General features: G+C 41.2%; 1 protein-coding gene across 1 annotated transcript in view; it reads left to right on the top strand.

Annotated features, from left to right (window-relative positions):
- LOC137378458 (docking protein 5-like) overlaps nt 1-22,336 on the top strand; it is a 521,247-nt gene that overhangs the window by 247,318 nt on the left and 251,593 nt on the right. Inside the window, exon 2 of the mRNA XM_068048788.1 lies at nt 14,123-14,230. Coding sequence (XP_067904889.1) covers nt 14,123-14,230 — 108 coding nt within the window. The remainder of the gene's footprint in view (nt 1-14,122; nt 14,231-22,336) is intronic.

Here is a 22,336-nt window from a genome sequence, read left to right as displayed (position 1 = left end):
CGGAGCCATCTTCAGACACCCCTGCCATGGAACCCGACGCCTGGGGAGAACAAAATCCAGCCTGGGTTTCTAGAAATTTCTTCCTGTACTTCCCCACCCTTTCATTGTCCGAACCACATGAAATCTATCTGGTATACATCTTCCACTTCTATGTCGACTTCGTCAACCTGGATGTCTAATGAAATGCCTTCACACTTTCTGGGATTGGGTAGTCTGCTAAGGTCTGTCTGAGGTCACCATAAGATTCCCAGGCTTATATCTGACCTCGCAGTCATATCCTTGCACTTTTATCAACAGTCATTGTAGACTGGGTGGTACATTGATGAGTGGTTTCTGCCTTATCATAGCCGATGGTTTATGATGTGTCTCAACTGCAAAATACTTCCCAAAAAAGGTAAATTTGAAACTTGGTGATTCTGAATATCAGAGCTAGTGTTTCCCTTTTTATATTGGAATAACTTGCCAATATGGGTGACAAGCTCTTTGATCCAAAAGGAATTGGATGACCCTCTTGCAGTAAGCATGCTCCCAAAACTTTCAACGAAGCATCTACTTCCAGAACGGTATCCTTATTTGGGTCATAATACCGTAAACTTGCCTCTGCTGACAGCGATTGCTTCAGCAAATCAAATGCATGCTGGTGGTCCTCATGCTACAGATAAATTGTATCCTTTTTAAGGAGTTCCCGTAGAGATGCGGACTTCTCTGCAAAATTTGAGATGTAGAGAGCTAGGAAATTCAATAGACCGAGGTATCTCCATAAGTCTTCCTTGTCTTGTGGATTTGGCATGGACTGGTCAACCTTTGCTGGGATCTGATTCCATGCCTGAATCTGTCTAAATGGAACCAAAAAATTTAATGTGATTTGTGTTCATGGCACACTTTTTGTTGTTGAATACAAGGCCTTACTTTCTGGCAGTTTGCATGAGAATGTGCAGATCCCGTTGTGCTCCTCTTTTGTGCTGTCCATTACTGCTGTATCATCAGCAATTCAGATACACCCTGGAATATTCTCCGTCCATATGATTCATACATTGCTGAAACAAATCCTGGCTAACTGATAAGCCAAAAGGTAGGCGCAAAAAACAATATCTCCCAAACGGAGTCCTGAAAGTCATTAACTCTTGTGAACTTTCAGAGAGATGGACTGAGCAGTATCTGTACTTTGCATCAAACTTGGAAAAGAATCTAGCCTTTGCAAACTTTGGGTTAAGTTTCTCCAAGGGCAGAATTTTATGAGGACATCATTTTAACCCCTGATTCAGCCTTCTAGAGTCTAAGCATACCCTGATGTTGCCGTCTTTTTTATCACTGCCGTTATAGAACTGCAGCAATCCATGTGCTGTTGATTGCGTCTGATAATTCCTTGCTTCACCATACTATCCAGCTCGGCTTTGAGTTTGTCCTTAATATTGACACTGTATTTCCTTGGTGGATCTACAGATGGAATGGCATCATCTTTCAGATGTAAAGTGGCTACTCCTTTGAAACTTTCTGCTGTATCAAAATGATCCAGTAGATTTGTTGTAAGTCTTTGATGGATTCAATAGGATCACACCTGTTTGGATGTCTGTCCTTGGCACACTGCTGATCTCATGGATTGTCGTAATTTGAAGCTTGCTACATGCCAGTAGGCCTGCAACTGCTGGACCTGTCATATTGACAATGTAGAATGTTTGTTGTGACCATGAAGAGTTTTTATACCTACACTCCAGCTTTAATGTTCCCATACATTTGACTGGGGTATCGTTGTATGCAGTGAGTCTTGCATTTGTAGGTTGCATCATGGCTCCCATCTTGCCAGGTATATGTTCTTCAGTATTCTCAATGGCAAAATATTTTCACTTGCCCCTGTATCAATCTTAAGTCGCAGTTTGTGCTGTTCAGCTTTCTCTGGGCAGATGATGTCAATGGTGAATGCTTCTTGCTGAGTAACTGAGTCCATTTGGTGGGAAATTGTTACTGTGTGAAAAGGTTGTTCACCATCCGTAGTCTGTATATTACACATATATCTCTATATGTCCATGTTGATCTTGTGGACATTTCTGCATTTGGATTGGCCTTTTCTGAATGTATCCCTGTTCCTCTCACAGGGTGGTGTTTGTTTCTTGTCAGGTTGTGGTCTGCTGTGACTTCTGGCCAGTTTTCCAGTACTAGACCTCTTGCACAGCCTCGCCCAGTGCCCTTTCTTGTAAGCGGGACAATTCCTTGGTTGGTGTACCAATCTGCACTTGTCACATATCTTGCCTTGCTGAGGAGACCTCAGCTATGGTTGTTGTTCCAAGTGTTCATATACACTGCCTACTTGCGCAATAGCCTCAAATTCCTGCCTTCTTTCAGGAGACTTTCTATACCAGACCCTTTTTCTTTATCTAGTAGCTCTTTCTGAAAAGCTTCTATTGGGGTAGATGCAATGACCAATCCCATGATCTTTTCGGATAACCCCACTTCCGAAAAATCACATGCCTTTCCTTTTTCACGGCATCTGCTTACAAATTGATTAATGGTCTCCTTCGATTGCTGCCTATAAGCCAATAATTCAAGATGATGAATTTAAAAATGAATCTTCACATTCAGCTGCTCCTCCAATGTAGTCCAGCGTCTTGCTGGCTGCTTCTGGTCGGCTTCATATAATCCCGAAGTGTTGATACGATGCAGCCCCTCGTTGCTGATTGCGATTTTTATTTTGATCGCTTGCGTGTCCAGCTCAGTGACAGCAAGATCCAAGAAGTACAATTCTATGCATTGCCTGAAAAGCTGGAATTCATGAAAGTGGAAGCAGAATCTTTTAATATTTTTAAGGCAGAGTTAGATAGATTCCTGATAAGCAAGAGGATGAAAGTCTATCGGGGGTAGGCGGGAATGTGGAGTCGAGATTACAATCAGATCAGCCATGATCTTGTTGAATGGCAGAGCAGGCTTCAGGGGCCGAGTTGCCTACCCCTGCTCCTAATTTATATGTTCATATGGAGAAGCTTTCTAATTCATTGATGGGTGTTTGGTAGTCATAGTGTCAAACTACTGGTCTGAAAGAAGTCTTGGCTGGAGCTTTCCCCTTTAAATGACTCCCTCTTTTTTTCCTGAGGCTTTACATGAAGGGGAAAAAAATTGTAGGTTTCTTGAGTGCATGGCGTTGGACTTCAGCCACAGCCTGTGTTCAGTGCCTGCAGCGCGGGCTTTCTGCCCGCAATTTGGAGAGTCCTCCCACGAAGCAGTTATGGCAGGAAAAAACACAGTACGCAATGGCTATGTCGCTCTGCTGCTCCAATTTGAACTGACTCTGTTCGCCTTTCCTGAGCCTAATTCTACCTTATTCTTGTTATTTTCATTGATAGCTGTCAAAATAGTAACCTCCATTTGTGTACTTACTCACTCTCGAGCAGCAAACTCAGTGGATGGGTGTCAAACCAAGGTATCATTGCATCTACCTCTCATAGACTTCAACAGGAGAAAACACTGTCTCCGATGAACACTGCTGCTGAACTTCTCTGTTGTACTGCTACCTCCACACCATGGTCTTCAACCACACTTCGATGTTACCAGATATGGATGGTGTGCCCAGAACTTGAAAAGTTTCAGAAACCACAATCTGCCACCATGTTGCAGATGTTGTGCTTAAAACTCAAAAATCTTCAGAGACCACCCGCTGCCACCATATTGTGTTATTGCCTTCTTCAGCAATAGAGTCCCAAACAATCTTGAGTTGAAAGATATTCAAGGATTGGATTCTTTATTACTAAGTAACAGGTTCACAAGAGAAATCTATAATACACATGTGACCAGATGACTAACACAACTCCAATTGAGCTGTCACATGTTGGTTGATGTCGTCTCCTGTGATGATGTATGAAGTACTCGGACTGTTAAAGTGGTGTCACAACAATGCCAATCCTGATAACAAGCTCAATTTAATCCAAAATGAGACAAAATAGATAAGACCTTAGATACCTAGTGGAACAATAATGCAGGGCTGTCCATAAATAAAACAAGATTGCTCACCAGTTGTTCAAAAAGAGTTTACAGTGGCAGAATAGTGCCCAAAAGATTAAGATTGTGGAACTTACAAAAAGAAAAGATGCAGGATGGTCAGGTATATTTTCAGTATTTACCCCTGATATTTGTATTGTGGATAGTGTGGAAAAAGCATTCTCATAAGTTACCCTTGGCTCCCTACATGCCGCAGTGTGATGTATATTCACAATTTCTGTCTTAGAGCATTGCTAAAGCATTGTGCAGAAGCCCACGATGCTGAAATAACTTAGTGAATTGATATAAACTCTCTGATGTTCTCATAGTCTTTGGATAGAAAAGAGTAAATACTTTATTGTTCTCATGAACTACAAGTCATGTTTATTAAAAATAAATGTTAAACAGTAGCATAAAAGCAACATAACAGCTCACTTATTTGTAGAATTTCTAATCTTGAATGCAAATCTAATAAGACATGGCATTTAGGGTCTCCTGTAGAAACATGTTAATCTTTGCGTAATATCAAACCTGGACTCTGGAGCATAACTTAAACAAAAGCTTTGGACACCCACAACAGAGTCTCTAGCCTCTATGTTGATGGGCTCAGAAGGACAAAATAAATGGCAGAATTACATAGAAATTATAACAGGGATACAGGCTGTTCAATCCAACCAATCTGCATTAGTATGTAGGTTGACAAACCTAGCCCCTCTCTATCAACTAAACTAATCAAAAACTCCCTGTCATGCAAAAGGGTTAAAAAAAAAGGCTTGAAACCTTGCAACAAGTTAAAATTTAATTTGAAACATGAAGGTTTCATCTAACTTTTAAATTTAGTAACAGATTGATAGGTATCTTTAGGATGAGACTTTAAAGCAAAGTCCCATCAGCCCTCTCAAGTGGAGGTAAACAATCCCATGGCTCTATTTCGAAGAGCTGTGAATTTCTCCCCAGTGTCCTGGCCAATATTTATCCCTTAAATTACATCATTAGATAGAGGTGATAGAAGTGTACAAGATTGTGACAGGCTTAGGTAAGTTGCACAAGGAAAAACTGTTCCCATTGATTGATGGTACAAGGACTAGGGGACATAGATTGAAAGTTTTGGGAAAGAGATGCAGGGGGAATGTGAGGAAGAACTTTTTTATGCAGCGGGTGGTAATGACCTGGAACTTGCTGCCCACAAGGGTGGTAGAAGCAGAGACAATCAATGATTTCAAAAGGAAATTGGATGGTCACTTGAAGGAAATAAACTTGCAGGGCTACGGGGATTGAGCAGGGGAGTGAGACTTTTCTCTTTTTCTCTCTTTCTTTGTCTCTTTCTTTCTTATCCTCCACACAAGTCATTGACCTATTCCCATGTGCCCACCCTCTTTCCATTTCACTTTATCCTTCTTTCTTTCAACCTTCCATCTAACATATTCTAGAACCTTAGCATGGTCTCTTCTTCAGCCACTAACTCAGACAGTGCATTCCATGTGTGCACTGAAACTCTGAAACTGAGCTCCAGATCATTGTTGACTCTTTCTCCGAAGCATACGAGTCTTTCACTGAACACTTGGAAAACGAAGGCCCTCTTCCAACCAGCTCCCACAGCACTACACCTCTCTCCATCAATCAAGTTCATAGGCAAGATACTGGAAAAATGTGGACCATTTTCTATATATTGGGAGCCTCATCTTGGCGAAGGCAGACATAGACGATAAGGTTCATCATCACCTTCAATGTGCCGGCTCAGTTCGGCCAACTGAGGAAGAGTGAAACTGAGCATCAGGATCTCAAACCTGAGAATAAGATGATGGTTTACTGGGCAGCAGTGTTCCCTGCACTCCTATATGCTTCAGAAACTTGGACAACCTACAGTAGGCACCTCAAAGCACTGCAAAGGTACCAGAGGTGCCTCCACAAGATCCTCCAAATCCAGTGGCAAGAAAGGCGGTCCAACTGCAGCATCCTCTCCCAAACCAACCTGCCCAGCATCGGGGTGCTAATCACCCCAAACCAGCTCTGCTGGTAGAACATGCTGTTCTAATGCCTGACACCAGACTTCCAAAGCAGCTGTTCTACTGAGAACCTGGTCTCAGCAGGAAACTCCCAGGAGGACAGCAGAAATGCTTTAGAGATGTCCTCAAAGCATCCCTGAAGAAATCAAACATCCCTGTCAATTTGTGGGAGTCCCTGGTCTGCGACCATTCTAGATGAAGAAAGTTCATTTGGGAAGGCATCGTAAACCTCAAGGGACTTCATCGGGAACATGTGAAGGTGAAGTCGAGGTGTCGGAGGGAGTGCACAAACCTCCAAACTACTCATCTACCTGACCCTTCAAGCATCACCTGCCCCTCATGTGGCAGAGTCTGCAGATCACGCATTGGACTTATCAGCCATCTCAGAACCCAGCGAACTGGAGTGGAAGCAAGTCATCTTCGATCCGGAGGAACTGCCTAAGAGAAGGCATCTCATAGTCTCAGAACATTCTGTATGTGTTTGTGTGCACAAAAAAACCTAATTGTCCTGTACCCTGTCCTAAATCTTTTACATGCAAACACATTCTCTCTTCTCTGTCTAATCCTTTATAATTTTGGAACATATCTATCATATCAGCCCTTAATCTCCTATGTTCCAAAAAAAAGCCTAATTTTTAAGTCTTTCTTTGTATTTTTATTTCCTCATATCTGACAGCATTCGAATGAATCTGTTATACCTTCTTTGTTGCATCATCATCCTTCCTACAGAGTGGAGCTCAGAACTTTAATATGGTCTTATATAGATGCAGCATTGCATCTTGACTCTTCCATTCCATACCTCTTGCCATTTAATACAATATTCTGAGAGCTTAGTTTTGGCCTTATCCATTTGAAGTGTAGCTTTTAATATGTTGTGAACCCGTCAATCTGTCTGCTTTTCCACATCATCCAGCTTTCCCCGATTTAAATCATAAGAATGACTTTTGCTGTGTTTTATTAAAATGCAGTACCTCACATTTATTGAGATTGAATTCAATCTGCCCATCCACCATTTTATCACTATCCCTTCGCAACATTCTTTGGTCCTCAGAATTATTTAATGTCTCCCATTTTATTACTGTCTGAAAATTTGTATGAAACTTTCTGTAGCCCTAAATCCAAATCATTTACATACACAATGAATAGAAGCAGCCCAGAGCAGAGCCCTGTGGAAAAATGCTGCCTTGTGCCAATTACTCTGACCCTCCTGCTCTCTGTTTCTTCCCTTCAAATCAGATTTTAATGTAATTTGATACCCTTTTTCTAATTCCATACTCCTCAATTTTCTCCAGTCGTCTCCTGTGTGGTGCCTCTTCAAAGGCTTTCCACGTATACCACACACAGTACATTTACTATATCCATCACCTGCTCAAAGAACTCTGATCTGTACCTCATTTTGGTTTAAATTTAAAACATGAACACAGGAAGTCAAAGACTGGAATTTTACATTGGGGCAGAGGCCTCGCCCACTGGCTTAAAAGTCAGGGGTGAGCCCTCCGGGCCTGGGAGCCAAGCAGAAATGTTACATGGCCCAGGCCCTTAATGGGTCTCGAGCGGGAGTTCTGCCCTCTGAAATACAAAGTCCTGCTTCCAGGAGCTGCTGGCCAATCAGTGGGACAGCAGCTCCTCAGTCCCAGCAGCCCCACTGGGAGCAGTGGCCACTGCTGGGACTGCACTCAGCTTCAAGAGGATCATGGACTCGGGCACCGAAAATGTTAAGTGGGGTTTCGGGCCTCCCCGGGGACAATTGGCAGGGTCCTGATGAGGGGGGTGGTGTTGATCAGGAAGTATTACTGGATGGCCTTCACAGCTGACAAAGTGCCCATCTGCAGCTGATAATATACCAGCAACGACGGGAGGAGGTCCTTAAGTGGCAATTAATTGGCCACTTAAGGGCCTCAATTGGCTGTGGGTGGGTGGGCCTCTTGTCATCTCCGAACACTCATAAAATTGCAGCCTGGGCGGGAAGGCAACGGGAATGGCATCTCCCGCCTCCCACACAATTTTATGCCCCCCCCCACCCCAACTCCCCGCCTCCAGTCTGCTCCCACAGGGGGAGTAAAATTTCAGCCAAAGTATACAAGAGAATCAAATGATATGGGGATAGGCTGGGAAAGTAAAGCTCAGGTAGAAGATCAGCTATGATCTTATTGAATGGTAAAGTAGGCTCAAGGGGACATACGACCTACTGCTGTTTGTATTTCTTTTGCTCTTATATTATGTTATTGCATTATATTAAGCTATAGTCTTATGTCCTCTTTGATGGACAAAAATTAGCAATTTAGTTTGGTAAGTTCCTTCTGCTTAGATACCAGACTCAAGTCCAACCTTTACTGATTGCTTTTTGGACAAAGCAAGTTCTCTATACCTAATAATTTTCTCTCACTTTGCAGTCAAAAATATTTGCATAGAAATAATGCCTTTGGAGTGGTATTTTGCACACCAGACATGCCAGCATCATCTTCAACATATTAGTAGAGAGGCACAAGTGACTGAGAGGTTCTGCACCAACATGCAGTAACCCCAGTTTAAAACGGTCAACCACATCTCATGTAAAAGTAATGAAGACAGATAATCTGAATTGATACAGAATGCCCAACCATTGTATTAGCAGAGAGAATTTTAAAAATGTCACCAGCACATCAATTAAAGCAGCAAAGTGGGTACCAATTTGCTCCAGTTGCAAGGCAACATTTTTTTTTTGACAGTTTTGATCAATGCTCCATTTCCTCAAAGGTTACACAATTGGAGAAAAGTGATAAATTGCATAAAAACTATTTTCTCCAGACATCAAGTACCTAATGAAGTTTTTAGTGACAATGGACCATCATCTACAAGTATTGAGTTCAGACAATTTGCCAAAGAGAAGGATTGCACTCACACAGTTTGAACTCTGAATTATCCACAGTGAAATGGACTTGAAGCGAGGTCAAAGCAGCCCATAAAGAATCTGAGTAAGCCAGGTGGCAGTGGTAATAATGTGTGTGATTGTCTGCAAGTTGATTGCAGGATCATTAGCGAGCTAGCTATCATCAGTGCAAAGGCTTGTGATGAATTTCTGAACACTGATATTCAGAAATTGTAAGGCACTGAAGAAAAGCAGCAAGAACGCAAAGATTTTCCAGCACTCCTCGTGCAAGGTCACAGGCCGAAAGTTCTTATCAAGAATTCAGGCACCACCCTATGATTTTCTATTTGTTAAAGATGAAAATTTACCCCCTAGTCTTGGAGCATTGGTATGAAGTGATAATGTGCTTTTAGAAATTGCAGTACAAGTAAATTGATTTAGAAAGGGACCATCAAGAAGCAAGTATATTCAAGGTCACACATGGTGTGAACAAAACAAGCTGCACTACTTAATCAATGGAGTATTGGAAATACAATGGACTCTTGAATCATCTAACAAAGAATCTGACCCAAGTATATCACTTTTAAGATCAGCAACCAATAGAGAAAGGGATATAAAACCAAATCCATCACCAAGTTAAATTCCTGGAGCAAGAAAATCTGTGAAATTAAATTCTTAGAAAGATTCATAGAGACACATTAAGAGGTTTAATTACCTTGATACAAAATTATATAGCTACTATGTTTCAGAATATAAAGAGATTCCGTATCCCAATAAAGGTATATTATGTTATGCAATTGTTAATAATTCAGGAAGGTTTCCTCTGAGTAATATCAATACATTATAAATATTTAGAACGTGAACTCAAAAAGGAATGCTTCCCCAATTATGTAACTGAAAAATGTTAAGAGAGCCACTTGCTTAAAAATAACTGCAAATATTTGTTTTGGTATACCAGTTTGAATTCTCTAAGGTTAGTAAATGTTAGCAATTTAATGTAAGCAGAAATACAATACAATCAAAGATAACAAAATAATCTCACCCTCTGTACTTTTAGAGTAAGGGCAATACAGCGTTGCAAAGCAGGGATGATGAATAAAAGGTTGGAGCTGCCATCTTGCAGTTGGGGTGATTGAAGTTTACAAAACCACAAGATAAGTTTGAATCTGGAAGGCTGTTAGGCTCATCTTATTAGTTCATCCATCAAGTAAAATCCCCAAATCACACTCTGCCCCCTCCCTACCAACGCCATTGCTGCTTGAAATTGTTTCTTAAATAATTCCATTTGTTTTGCCTCCACTGCTCCACCTGGAAATTGATTCCATAGAAGTAGAGAGCAGGCAGGGAGAATGGCTGGACATTGTAGTGTTTAGTTGATCTGGGTTTGTTTGTATTAGTCTGTCCACTGATCAGTGTACATTGTGCTTAATTGCTTAAGCCCATGATGGAACTTAAGAGTTGAAACAAACTAAAACAGACAGGGCTAGAATGTTTTATTGAAACAGGGACTGTTCTGAGAAGGCATTGTACTGAAATCTTGTAAATGCTGAGATATTTTAAAGTACAGTAAATAAAGCCAGTTGGTGATTTAATACAAGTGTGATATCTGCATTGCTGTGAGATAAATCAAGTATATGAAATATCCAGCAACCCAGCGGAAGCATAACAAACATGGCAATGGGGATGTTTCAGCAAAATGTAATTTTATCATCTCCAGAACCATTTCTTTCAAGGAAAATCCTCCCTTGTCCTGGGAGCGATAGATTTCGGGGTTCAAGATCTACTTGCTCACTACGGGGATGGACAGCTAAGATATAGCAGCGAATTGTAAGAAAGCAATACTTGTACATTATCTTGGAGGAGAAGGCAAGTGCATATTCGAGCAGCTCGCAGAAGATATGTCTATGTTTGATACGGCGGTAAGTGCTCTCGAAAATACTTTGAGCCAAAGTGTGACGATAGAGCAATATACATTCCGCCAGAGATCCCAGGACATGGTGAGCCCATTAAACAATACGTGACAGCTTTGCAGCAATTGACATCAACATGTAAATTTGGCAAATTAACTAACAAACTAATTCATGACCAATTAATTGAAAAGATTTAAATTTCATGAATTAAGGAACATCTCCTCATGGAGGACAATAATTTAAACTTGGGAAAAGCCAAAACCTTGGCAGTCCAAATCGAATCTGCCATGTTAGATTCAAAGAGGTTACACACACATGCACCCTTAGACTCAGGGTTGCCCAACCAGCTCCAGTGCAAGGATTACAGACAAGAAGACCTCAGCAAAACTTGCCCCATTATGGTCAATTACCTTCAAAACTCTGCCCAAATTGTGGAAATGCTCATCGAGTCACAATACCATCTCCAGCTCGAGGAAAAAGGTGTAATTCATATTTAAAGTGGAACCATTTTGCAAAGATGTGCAGGTTGTTGAAGATAAAGACTTCATCAGTTTAACATGTGGGGGAGCATCCTCCTGAGAGTGAGGAACAACAGGTATTTACCATCACAAAAAGTAAAGCACCAGGTCATTTTAAGGAGTGCTCAGTCAAGATTGCAGGCATCTCAGTGTCACTTCTTATCAATGTTGTCGTGAAAGTATCTATTTTGAGTCACAAACTCTACCATCGGTAATTTTCGTAATTCTCTGTCACTCCTGAGACAGACACTCTTCAAGCTTATGACGACACTATCATTCCAGTTTCTGGGACAATCACAGTCCCAGTACGCTACAAAAATGTCATCCTAGACAGGTTCACTTTCTATGTAGCTAAAGGCCGAAACCTTATGGGGGTAAACCTTTTCATTAGGCTTGGATTCAAGCTTGAAGACTCCAATGGAGCACACATTAATGGGATTGATAATGCAGATTATACACACCAGTATCCTTCCTTATTTACTGGATTTAGGAAATCAAAGGATACTGTCATGTTCCTCGCGTTGACACATCAATTTGAACAGTTTCACAAAATTTGTAATGCTTGCCATTTGCAATCCATGCTGAAGTGTCACAGGAGTTGGAATGACTGGAAGCAGATGATATCATTCAGTGAATTGACTCATCGCCATGGATATCAAATCTAGTCATTGCACGACGAAAAAATGGTCAACTTAGACTCTGCATTGACCTAAAGACAGTTAACAAAGCTATCAAACCAGACAAGTATCCACTTCCTACAATTCAAGAACTGTCAGCATCATTTCATGACTTTAGTCTTCACAAAGCTTGATATGCAATGGAGTTATCTTCAGATACCTCTAGAACAACAAAGTCGATACCTTACAGCTTTTGTAACCCATGAAACTGTGTTTTAGTACCACAGAATGCCAAATGGACTAGGTTCAGCACCTAGTGCATTCCAGAAGATCATTTCTTCAGTCTTGTCAGATGTTGATGGGATGCTCAACCTACTTGATGATGTCGTTTTCTATGGAAGGGACAAAGCTGAACATGATCAATGATTATCTGCTGAGCTCACATGACTTGAAAAACACAATTTAATGCTCAATAAGGAAAAATGCATATTTGTGGCATCTGAGATTGACTTTCTAGGTTACAGAGTGACAACCGCTGGAGTAAAGCCGGCACACTCTCTGACCGGAAAGACACCAGCTGAACTTATGATAGATCGTAACTTTCACATGCCACTGACCATTCTTAAGCCATCACTACCAGTTAACAAGAATGTCAGAACAAAAGTAGGTGAAATCGCAACGCGACAAGGTAAAACAAAAGTATAATTTGACAATCGTACAGGTGCAAGGGAACCACACTTTAAAGTTGGAGATTGGGTTCGAATCAAATAGCCAAATTGCTACCACAAACCTGCTTCATCATTATCAGGTCCAAAGCAGAATAAACATTTGCTTGGTACCAATGCTTATCTATTGGATGACAACACCAATTGGAATGTGAGACATTTGATAGGAAGCAGACCAGGATATTTTGAGGATAGTGGTTGTGAGGATACATTTCCTTTTGCTCTGAGTGATGTTAATAATCTGCCTCATCATGCTGATCAAACAGATCCACAACCTTAAATTCATAAATCTAATCGCAGACCTAAGAGACCTTCCTATCTCAGAATATTTTTGTACTTAAAGAAAACAGACAAGTTGAACATTAAGAAACAACTTGATGTATATATGCTTGTTGCATAGAATACTTTAATTAAAAATAATGTCTTTAGTTAAAAGGGGAAAAATGTAATGTTTGATTGATCTGGATTTGTTTGTATTAGTTTTTCCATTGATCAGTGTTCACTCTGCTTGATTGCTTAAGTCTATGGGTGGAGCTTAAGAGTTTAAACTGAAACTAAAAGAGACAGACTGTTCTGAGAAGGCATTGTACTGAATTTTTGTAAGTGCTGAGATATTTTAGAGTACTGTAAATAAACCAGTTGGTGATTTAATACAAGTGTGATATCGGTATTGCTCTGAGATAAATCAGGTATATGAAATATTCAGCAATCCAGCATAAACATAACAGACATTATACAGGAGAGAAAAAAAATTGAATATGCTTTGTTATAAATTGTCAGATACCCTTGATTTTTTTTACATACTTGTAGTGCAAAGTATATTAAAGAGGAAATTGGTCCATGGTAGTGATTATTCCACATCAGTAATCGTGTCCATTACTCTCTTAATCTACTTCATTCTATGAAACTGCTGCAAGGATAGAAGACAATAATTAGACTGGAATCATCATTATTTCCTAAAATGGAGAGAAAGCCACCCTTGCCCAGCAAGTGCATTGTGAAAATTGGCAAATAATGAGATCCAAAACTCTGCTTTTTCATGTATATTTTAGAATGAAAGCAAGTGCAATGCAAAGAGCAACAGAATGATTATATACTTTATTCAGCAAGAAAAGGAGATAACATTGAATTGTCAAAAGAAAGAGTCTGCATCTATTTCATGCTTTATCACATCCTTAGGATGTCCCAAACCACTTTACAGCCAGTGAAATACTTTTGAAATATAGTTATTGTTGGTAGTTGTTAAATGTAGTAGTGAATTTGCACTCAGCAAGGCTCAACAAACAACAGATAAATAACTGACTCAGAGAGGAATGTTGATCAGGATATTGGCAGAACTCCCTGCTCTCCTTTGAAGAGTGCAATAGTCTCCCCTGAAAGTCAGCAACTCCAACAATAGATATTGCTGTGAATGCAACTCAGTAGCGTATTTGCTTTAGCTATAGCTTTTTTTCTCTTAAGTACAGCATAATCACAAGCTACAAGAGAAAGCACTGAATCAATTTGTTTTCTTTTGCTTTTGTACATTGTAGATTTACCAGAGATGCTGGCTTGTGCTAAAGAAGGCATCCAGTAAAGGCCCAAAACGACTGGAGAAGTTTTCAGATGAACGAGCTGCATATTTCCGATGCTATCACAAGGTAAACTGGCAGCTGGCAAAAAGAAACAAAACATAAAAAATAGCAGGTTATTTTAATTAACTATATTTTGTTGTCATGATGCCTCCCTTGAACACCATTGTTTTAATCAAACATGGTTGTCTAGTGGTTAAAAAAAACTTGCATGTATATAGCACTTTTCATGACCACTGGTCATCTCAAACCGCTTTACAGCCAATGAAATACTGTTTTGAAGTGTAGTAACTGTTGTAATGTAGGAAAAAAAGAGAATCATAGCATGAGTCTAAACTGAACATATACATATTTTTCTTCCATTTGTTTCCACTCATTTGCTGGGCGCAGTAACCCGTGTTGGGGTTTACAGGTATTAGTGGCCTCCTACTGTCTCATCCAAGTGCCCATTCTTTATGTGTCAATATGAACAGTACATATTGGCAGGCGAATCACTATCGAATTCAGTAGAATCAAACCCAATCCAACCCTCATCTTACCCAGCATCCACACATACACATTCTCACCTGAGGCCATTTGGTAATAATCCATTTTTATTGAGTTTAATTCAGACCATGTATAGAATCTGTAACCTTCCTGATCTGTATTTCTGTAAAAGATGATGTTTTAACCTCCTGAGATTCCTTCCGGGAGAATGAGTTGAGACTCCGGTATTCATATTGTTATTTCAAAATAGTGTCATGGTCCTGTAGTTTTTTTTTCTCGAAATATGCGGTTTGCCTTTAAGGCTTGCAAGGGATCAGTATTGCTTTAAGAGCTGGCAAGCCTTCGGAGTTATAGGAAGGTGCATTTTTGTTGCCTTATAAACAGCCATTTGGAGACTGCGATTCAAAGGGTGCATTCTCGTTACCATAGGAACAGCCACTGGGAGTGAGTCTCATGTGATACATTTGTTATAATTCAGTTTTGAACTGGCTTTTAGTTGAAGACAATTTGTTCCAACAGAACACAGACACAGAGGCATACAGACAGAGGACACAGCTGTGGTGTTTAGCACACCTGAAAAAGAGCTCTCAACCATTTAAACTGAAGGAATAGGAATTTAGTCTGTTCAATTATTATCTCTTAAAATTCTAAAAAAAAATCAAGCCAAAACAGAGATCTCTGGTAATTTAAACTGAAGAAAGGGAAGTTAGACTGTGACAATCTTTTATCCCTCAAAAACTCTAAAGTCAGATTGATTCTGTTGAAAGTGTTTGCAAGTCGTTAATTGTTGAAATTTGCTGGAGAAGGAAAGCAACATTCTGCAAGGACTTCAAGCAACATTCTGTGAGGACTTCAAGCAACACTGGACTTTAAATTTGCAAGGACCCTATTTTTTCTATTTTAAATGTTGTTTATGTCTTCATAGTGTTTAAGAATTTAGTTCTTCTAATTAAAGAGTTAATTTGTTGATTTAAAGACACCTGATTTGGTTAGCCTCATTCGGGGGTTAATAGATGGTACAATTTGGCTGGGTCTTTCTTTAATTTATAAAGTTTTAAATGATGTGTTAGCCGATCTGTAGAGCGATGGGATTGAATTAACAGTGCATTAGTCCCACCACAATCAGAATCGTATATAGATAACAATAGATTGTATGGAAGGAACAGATGGCAAAGTTAGAAGTGCAATGAACGTAGGCTTCAGCTTTAAATCGTCCTTTTAAGGCATTGGTTCTCAAACTGTGTGGTATGCAGACTGAGTGCAGTATAGGGCTGGGAGGAACCAGAATTGATGCACTTATTTTTAAGGTCCCTAAGTGTAATTGAAATGTTACAGTAGTTCCTGATCATTTCATGTAATCCATGCCCACTCCCACTGCTGCTTCAGCTCTCTGTTCTGCCACCAGTATTGGTTCAGCATGCTAGCCCACTCAATGCTACAGGCCAAGTGCTGGAAAATGGGATTAGAATAGGTAGGTGCTTGATGCCCGGCACAGACATGATGGGCTGAAGGGCCTGTTTCTGTGCTGTATGACTCTATGACTCTAATGGACGGAATCTTCTGACCTTAGTACCTGCCTGAACGGTGGGACCATTTCTCGGGTCAAGATGACATCAAAATCCCGACCCAACAACATTTCCCAGGACTTTCCCACCCTGCACACCTTGGAACTCGCTTCCACCTGGCTGGGGAAATTCTGTCCAATGTGCTTATTCACCATGGCCTTCCTTACTGCACAACTCACTTTATAGTTTTCTTTTTTATTTGTTCACGGGATGAAGGCATTTTTGGGACAAGGCCAGCATTTATTCCCATTCCTAATTGCCCTTGAGAAGGTGGTGATGAGTTACCTTCTTGAACCGCTGCAGTCCATATGGTGTAGGTACACCCACTGTGCTTTTAGGGAGGGAGCACATGATGTGCTCACTCCTGCTTATTTGTGTCATGTTCTGATAACTATCAAGGCTTAGTACTGAATATATATGAGTCTGATGGTTAAAATAATGGGAGTTTATTCTATACATCTTGTATCTAAGGTTTCATCTACAACTCTGCACGAAGTTCTGTACCGATTACATTACATCACTTCCTTTGATGATGTACACAGTCTATTTACATAACCTGCCCAGTAACAACCCAATGTCCATTGTATTACATTATACTACATCTCCCCCAATTCTCTGACTTCTCTTTTCACATTGATATTCACTGTGGCATTTTCACAAGTCTGCCATAATGAGTTCTTTCTTTCAAAGGGGTTTGAGGTTTTGAGTCTTCTACTTCCTCCTTGACTCTGCAGTGCTTGAGTAGAACTGTTGAATGACTCAAGTTCTTCATTCGGGTTATTGTCTGGGCTAGATGGCTGATTCCAGCATTACTGGTTCATCAAGCCCTTGAGATGATTGGTTCTACTATATTTGCTACTTCTTTGGTATCATCATCTATGATCTTCTGTCTCTTATTATCATCCCTTGATCAGTTTCGACAATGTATGATCGTGGATGTGGTGATTGTCCAACCACTTCTCCATACCGATTTTGGTCTCGACCCCAATCTGATTCCCCTGGCTGGATGTCCGATAAGTTTCTCATTCTATGACATCTGTCCCATCTTTATGATTGATTTGACCAATCTCTATCCCCTCTCTCCCTCACTTTTTTCAAGACTTCTGCTCATACTTGTGGCTTGAGTGTACTTGGGAGCGTTTGAAATTGAGTCTTCAAACTTCTTCCCATTAACAATTCACATGGGGCTAAACCTTTCTGAAGTAGTATTGATCGATAACTTAGAAACCATAGAAAAATTACAGCACAGAATGAGGCCATTCAGCCTTTAGTGTCTGCATCAGCCGAAAAATCTAGCTGCCCAATCTAATCCCACCTTCCAGCAGCTGGTCCGTAGCTTTGCAGGTTACAGCACTTCAGGTGCGTGTCGGGGTACCTTTTAAATGAATTGAGGGTTTCTGCCTGCACCACTGTTCCTGGCAGTGAATTCAAGACACCCACCACCCTCTGGGTGAAAAAGTTTTTTCTCATGTCCCCTCTAATCCTCTACCAATAACCTTAAATCTGTGCCCCCTGGTAACTGACCTCTCCACCAGGGGTAACAGGTCCTTCCTGTCTACTCTATCTAGGCACCTCATAATTTTGTACACCTCGATTAAGTCACGCTTTAGCCTCCTCTGTTCCAAGGAAAGCAACCCTAGCCGATCCAACCTTTCCTCATAGCTGCTAATTTCAACCCTGGCAACATTCTTGTAAATCTCCTCTGTACTCTCTCCAGAGCAACGATGTCCTTCCTGTAATGTGGTAACCAGAACAGTACGCAATACTCAAGCTGTGGCCTAACCAACGTTTTATACATTTCCAGCATTACATCCCTGCTTTTGCATTCTATACCTCGGCCAATAAAGGAAAGCATTCCATATGCCTTCTTCACCACTCTATCTACCTGTCCTGTCACCTTCAGGGACCTGTGGACATGCACTCCAAGGTCTCTCACTCTTCACTTCAATATCCTCCCGTTTACTGTGTATTCCTTCATTTTGTTTGCCCTCCCCAAATGCATTACCTCACACTTCTCTCACTCAACACCAAACCATTGATATCATTCTGGACTCTACAGCTATCCTCTTCAACTATCAACTACACGGCCAATTTTTGTGCCAATTTCCCAATCATACCTCCCACATTTAAGTCCAAATCATTAATACATACCACAAACAGCAAAGTTCCCAGCACTGAACCCTGTGGAAAGCCACTGGAAACCACTTTCCATTCAGAAAAACATCCGTCGACTAGTACCCTTTGTTTCCTGTCACTGAGTCAATTTTGGATCCAACCTGCCACATTCCCCTGTATCCCATGGGCTTTCATTTTTCTGACCAGTCTGTCATGCGGGACCTTGTCAAATGCCTTACTAAAATTCATGTAGACCACATCCACAGCACTACCCTCATCAATCTTCCTTGTTACTTCCTCAAAAAACTCAATCAATTTAGTAAGACATGACTTTCCCTTAACAAATCCATGCTGACTATCCCTGATTAATCCGTGCCTTTCTAAGTGGCAGTTTATCCTGTCCCTCAGAATTGATTCTAAAAATGTACTCACCACCGAGGTCAACTTGATCGGCCTATAATTATTTGGCCTATCTCTCGCACCCTTTTTAAACAATGGTACAACGTTCACAGACCTCCAATCCTCTGGCACCTAGCCTGTATCCAATGAGGATTTGAAGATGATCCTCAGCGCATCCACTATTTCTTCCCTGGCTTCCTTTAACAACCTGGGATGTATTCCATCCGGCTCTGGTGATCTTTCCATTTTCAAGGATGACAGAGCCTCCAGTACTTCCTCTCTCATTATTCAAAGTGTTAGTTGAAGATCTTTATTATTTTTCAACAATGCCTTCACAGTACGTACTCCTCTCACTGCTTCATCATTAGCTTGGCGAACTAGTGATATGGACAAATCCATATAATTCCGTAAACTCTCTAAAGCATGCATTTGCAAGTTGTGGTCCACTGTCACATATTACAATATTATGTCGCAAAAATTTCTCTCAAGGATGTGATTACAGCATCTGAACTTTGACCTTGTAGTTGTTTAACTTCAATCCACCTTGAATAATAATCGACTACGCTAAAGAACATGTTAAAAAATCCATACTTAGATGTTCCCATGGTCTAGATGGAAAAGAAGACAACATAAGTTGTTCTTTTGTCTCCTGATGATTGATAGCACACATGATGTATCTTGATATCATCTCTTCAGTTTCTTTTGATATGCCAGACCACCATACTGAATGCCTAGCTTTGGCTTGACATTTCGTAATACCCAGATGACCTTGGAGTAACTCTGCAAGATGTCTAATCTCAGTACTGTAGAGATAACTAATCTCTCAACGCAGATCAATAAATTATCAACTCTGCTTAGATGACCCTTCTGTTCATCTTAGAACAGGGTTATGTGGCGTGTATTCTGGCCATTCATTGAAGCAATATTCCCTGATTTTCACACATACTTCATCTGTTTTCTGTGCATTCCTGATCTCACTCAGTTTCTGAGATGTTGCTGATAGAGTTGTCATCGTTAAAGCAAAAATTTCTACTTTTTTGAGAAGCAAAATATCTCCTTTTGCTATTCTTGCCACGTCTGCTGTGAACTGTTGTTTTCCTAGAATGTACTCAGTCTTCGCATCAAATCTCATTATTCTCAACCTAAACCTCTGTACTCTTGGAGGCTTGAGTTTAATAGAATAACCTGTGGTTTATGGTCCATAGGAACATAGGAGCAGGAGTAGGCCATTCAGCCCATCGAGTCTGCCCCGCCATTCAAAATGATCATGGCTGATCATCCACTTGCCTGGAGACCGGAGCAGCGGCAGGCGGACCTAGGAGGAATTGCATCCTGAGCGGGACCTGAAAAGGAGAGAGCGGGGCTCGAGACTCTTACTTACCTGGAGACTGGAGCGGCGGCAGGCTCTGTCTCTCCCTCTCTCTCTCTCTCGTGCTGGCGCATGCTGAGATTTGAAAGAGGAAAAAAAAACTTACAATGACATATGACATCACAGGAAATCTGTCAGGTGATTGGTTGCGTAAGTAACGGCTGTTAGTGCATTCAAATAGCTTAAAAAAGGGGGAAAGTTTTATTTTTGAAAAAAAACCCCTCAAAACCTACCGTATAAGTGATAAGGTGAGTACTACTAAAGTGTGTTTTTTTTTAATTAGTGAAATTTATTAAGGACTTTAGATTGTAGTGGGTAGTGTTTGGAGTAGAACAAAGCCCCTACTGCAATTAGTATTTTTTAAAGGGAGTAACTAAGTAATCTAAAGGTAAGTCATGGCAGGAGAGCTCGCACCCGTGATATGCTCCTCCTGCACTATGTGGGAAATTAGGGACGCTTTCAGTGTGCCTGACGACCAAGTGTGCAGGAAGTGTATCCATCTGCAGCTACTGGCTACCCACATTACGGAGCTGGAGCTGCGGGTGCATTCACTGTGGAGCATTCGCGATGCTGAGGACGTCGTGGAAAGCATGTTTAGCGAGGTGGTCACACCACAGGTAATGGCTGCACAGGCAGAAAAGGGATGGGTGACCACCAGGCGGAGTAGTAGGCACAGACAGGTAGTGCAGGAGTCCCTTGTGGCCATCCCCCTCTCAAACAGATATACCACTTTGGATACTGTTGAGGGGGATGGCCTCCCAGGGGAAAGCAGCAACAGCCAAGTTTGTGGCACCACGGATGGCTCTGCTGTACAGCCGGGGGTGGGGGGGGGGAAAGACTGGGAGAGCCATAGTGATAGGAGACTCAATTGTAAGGGGACAGACAGGCATTTCTGTGGCCGCAAACGAGACTCCAGGATCCTATGTTGCTTCCCTGGTGCGAGGGTCAAGGATGTCCTAGAGCGGCTGCAGGACATTCTGAAGGGAGAGGGTAAACAGCCAGTGGTCATGGTACATGTCGGTACCAATGACATAGGTAGAAAAAGGGATGAGGTCCTGCAAAATGAATTTAAGGAGTTAGGAATTAAATTAAAAGCTGGACCTCAAAGGTAGTAATCTCAGGATTACTTCCTGTGCCACGGGTATAGGAACAGGAGAATAGACCAGATGAATGCGTGGCTGGAGAGATGGTGCAGGAGGGAGAGATTTAGATTCCTGGGGACATCGGGACCAGCTCTGGGGACCTGTACAAACGGGACGGGTTACACGCAGGCAGGACCAGAACCAATGTCCTCGCAGGGGCATTTGGTAGTGCTGTTGGGGAGGATTTAAACTAGAATAGCAGGGGGATGGGAACGTGAGTGGGGAGACTGAGGAGGAGGAAACAAGGATAGAAATGAAAGACAGGAAACAAAAGGGCAAAAGTGGAAGGCATAGAAATCAAGGGCAAGAAACAAATAGAGCCATAGTGCAAAATAATGCTAAGATGATTAAGAGTGTTAAAAAGGCAAGCCTAAAGGCATTGTGTCTCAATGCGTGAAGTATTCGCAATAACTGTGCAAATAGATGCAAATGGATATGATATAGTTGCAATTATGGAGACATGGCTGCAGGGTGAGCAAGGATGGGAACTGAACATCCAAGGGTATTCATTACTTAGGAAGGACAGGCAAAAAGGGAAAGGAGGTGGAGTAGCATTGTTAGTAAAAGAGGAAAGCAATACAATAGTGAGGAAGGATATTAGCTCAGTGAATCCTGATGTGGAATCTGTATGGGAGGAACTAAGAAACACCACAGGGCAGCAAACGTTAGTGGGGGTTGTATATAGACCCCCAAACAGCAGTGGTGATGTAGAGGATGGCATTAAACAGGAAACTAGAGATGCATGCAATAAGGGTGCAAGTGTAATTATGGGTGACTTTAATCTACATATAGATTGAGCAAACCAAATTAGCAATAATGTTGTAGAGGAGGAATTCCTGGAGTGTATACGTGATGATGTTTCTTTGGATCAATACGTTAAGGAACCAACAAGGGAGCAGGCCATTTTAGACTGGGTATTGTGTAATGAGAAAGAATTAGTTAACAGTCTTGTTGTGCAGGGTCCCTTGGGGAAGAGCAACCATAACATGATAGAATTCTTCATTAAGAAGGAGAGTGAGAGAGTTGATTCCGAGACTAGGGTCCTGAATCTAAATAAAGGAAACTATGAAGGTATGAGTCATGAGTTGGCTATGATAGA

Source organism: Heterodontus francisci, chromosome 16, assembly GCF_036365525.1.
Source record: "Heterodontus francisci isolate sHetFra1 chromosome 16, sHetFra1.hap1, whole genome shotgun sequence".
Classification (NCBI taxonomy): Eukaryota; Metazoa; Chordata; class Chondrichthyes; order Heterodontiformes; family Heterodontidae; genus Heterodontus; species Heterodontus francisci.
This window is presented reverse-complemented; position numbering and strand designations above follow the sequence as displayed.